At 42.5% G+C, this 3,149-nt stretch overlaps 1 protein-coding gene across 1 annotated transcript; it reads right to left on the reverse strand.

Moving 5' to 3' along the window:
* Positions 1 to 1,424: 1,424 nt before the first annotated feature.
* Positions 1,425 to 2,249, reverse strand: LOC143573494 (uncharacterized). The gene is made up of 2 exons (XM_077058359.1): positions 1,941 to 2,249; positions 1,425 to 1,886 (listed from the first exon to the last, which is right to left on the reverse strand). The coding sequence occupies exons 1-2, from the start codon at positions 2,247 to 2,249 to the stop codon at positions 1,425 to 1,427; spliced, it is 771 nt and encodes a 256-aa protein (XP_076914474.1).
* Positions 2,250 to 3,149: the final 900 nt, after the last annotated feature.

The raw sequence follows: 3,149 nt of genomic DNA on the forward strand, positions 1-3,149 counted from the left end.
GTAACCGAGGAAAATACATCGGATGGACCGATGGTGAAGTTTGTGAGGCTGGGTAGCGGATGTGTTAGGGTAACATGCACATCCGAACACACGTAAGTGTTCGTAATCTGGGTGACGAAGATAAAGGGCAAAGGTGGGTGTATAGAAATTTAGGCGTTTGGTTGGTAATATATTATAAAGATAAGTGGCTGTGTGTAGGGCTTTAACCCAAAATGAAGGAAGGAGATTCGCATGAATTAACAGAGCACGAATAATGTCATTTAGGCGTCGAATCATACGTTCTGCCCTTCCATTTTGAGAGGATGTTTGAGGGCAAGAAAACCGGAAAAGCAAACTGTTTTGCTGGGCAAACATTTTAAATGCTAAATTGTCAAATTCACCCCCTAAGTCGCATTGAAAGGTTTTTATTTTGCGGTTAAATTGTGTAAAGATTAATTGATGAAATCGGGCAAAAGTTTGGAAGGTTTCGGATTTGTATTTTAGGGGGTAAACCCACACAAAATGTGAAAAATTGTCAATTAGCACCATATAATACTTATATCCTGTTGTACTCGTGATTGGCGAAGTCCATAAATCGCAATGAATAATATCAAACGGTGCAAAAGTAAATGTATTAGATGAATAAAAAGGCAATCTTTTATTATTTGAAAGTTGACAGGAATTGCAAAGATTGTAACTTTTATTACATCGAAAATTAAACTTGCGATTCAAAATATCTAAAACTTGCGCCCCGGGATGTCCTAAACGATCATGCCAAGGTAGGTGGTGAGAAGCGATAAAGGTGGCTTGAGGCGGCAGTTGAGGCGGCGTGAATGTATAAAGATTCCCGGTACTATTGTGGCGAGATAGTGTCTTCTTAGTTTTGAGGTCCTTCAAAGAAAAACCAAGCGGTCAAATTCGACAGACACTTGATTATCACGAGTAAAACGTCTAACGGAAATAAGATTTTTAATTATTTGAGGGCTATAAAGGATATGTGGGAGGATGTAAGTTCGGTTTGGTAAAGAGTGGAAGCCCGTACCTGATCCGTTAATTGGTAAAAACATACCATTACCTACCAATATATTATGACACACAGGAGTAGAGTCAGGGATAACAATTTTACCTTGGTCTTTAGTGACGTGGGTCTCGGCTCCTGTATCCATAACATCTGCGTTCCAGGCCATATTAGGAGAGTTAACCTGCAGATTAGCCATTGCTGCGCTTAAATCTGTTGGGCAGAGAGGGTTATACACGGGCTGGTTGAAGCCGGGTGGGGTGAACTGAGCCGGAGAGTACCCGGCAGCCGAGGTAAACCCTGTGAATTGACCCTGGGGAGCCGAGGGAGGGTCAGGCTGCTTATTGGCAGACCACTGCTGCTGCTGGGTCGGGTACGGACATGGTGGAGGTGTCCACCAAGCCCACGGAGGAAATGTAGGCTGCTGTCACTGATATGCAGTCTGGGGCTGCTGCTGCTGAAAGCGACCCCTGCCTCTGCCCCGACGGTTTGAAGCCCCGCCTCTGCCTCTGTTTCCACGTCGATTGTTGGAGGAGTAGGAGGCGTCCGTTGGTTGGTGAATGGAGCCGGTAGAGGGTGTTGCTGCAGTAGTAGCCAAAACAGTGTTCTGAGATCCTTTCTGAGCCTCGATCCGGATAACTTCGTCCTGAAGCATGGTGATAGCTTGGTCCCAATCAACACCTTGCTGATTAATCAGAGATGCAGTGGTGTTATATTCGACCGGAAGACCGCGAACAAGCTGAAGAACGAGTCGGGAGTCAGAAACGGGCTGATCAACATCGGCCAGTTGGTTTGCTAAATCTGACAGCTGTTGACAGTAGTCTTCAACAGATGAACAGGCTGCCAGGGTGAGAGTGCAAAACTTTGTCTCGAGCGCCGCTGCGCGAGCCTATTTGTTGCTCAAGAAAATCTTTTCGAGCTTTGTCCAAGTCGCCTGAGCTACAGTCGTATTGATAAGGCGTTTCAGAAGATCATCCGAAACGGTGCTGTAAATCCATTGAAGAACCAATGCATCGAGTTCTTTCCATTGGGCGTATTCGGGTGAGGTTTCGGCTGGAGGGGCTGAATCATCGATGTGGTGGGATACCTTATATGCAACAGCATGAAGGCGAAACAGCCGGACCCATGCCGAATAAGTAACCTTGATTCCGTCCAAAGTCCGGATCTTGGATTGAATATTCGATACGGAGTAGGCAGGATGAAGGGGTTCGGGTTTGGTGGTCGATGATTCAGCGGAGTCGGTTTTCGTCATGATGACGATGGCCGGACGTATCCGGGAAGGGTGTGATCGGAAAAAAAAAATTAAGGAGAAGGCTGTGATACCATGAAAGCAAATATGGTTGAAATCTTTGATGATCTTTATTAAGAAAATAATCACCCTATATATATAGGGAAGAATACAACCAATAAACAAGGAAAAGATATATACAATAAATACAATGATTATCTCTAAATAACTAAACATAATCTATTCCTAATATACATAATAATTGGTTGGCTAAGAGTGACAACTAGGCTGTGGTGTTCATTTGGCAAGTAAATTGAGATATGAGTACAGAACTCTCCAAGTTCCTTCAAAACCTTTTCCCAATACCTCTTCATCAGAGGAAGCCTAAATCTTCCGACAATTTATGGGTATTTTGGAGCCAAAGTTATGAAGGGTCTCAAAATAATTTGTCTTCAGGTAAGTTGCTAGCATCTATGGCCGGATTTTGACTTTAGTTATCCATATATATATTCCATCATGCATATAGATAACTAACCACTATATATATATATATATATATATATATATATATATATATATATATATATATATATATATATATCGCAGCTGATCGTGGTACTCCTATTAATATGATTCATTAGAAAATCATATCTGCATTTTATAAGACCGAAAATTGTCATACGCTCATAGGTCAGTTTTGGGCACCTCTAACAATAGGCGGAAGACGAGTGCTTTCAACTTCAGGTCAACCATTTGCAGTCAGTTATCCTTCCAAGGACTTTGCCATGTATAGGCTATATTCTTCAAGTTATAAATACGATATAGATGTGAATAAGCTTGGCACTCAAGGAGACCACACGATCATGAGCGGTGGACACTCGCACTCTGCTGCATTCCTTAATCGTTTGCCATATATGAATCAAG

This window comes from Bidens hawaiensis, unplaced genomic scaffold (genome assembly GCF_021521415.1).
Source record: "Bidens hawaiensis isolate Kalapana, Puna unplaced genomic scaffold, B.hawaiensis_p1.1 tig00026469_1, whole genome shotgun sequence".
In the NCBI taxonomy this organism is placed as follows: domain Eukaryota; kingdom Viridiplantae; phylum Streptophyta; class Magnoliopsida; order Asterales; family Asteraceae; genus Bidens; species Bidens hawaiensis.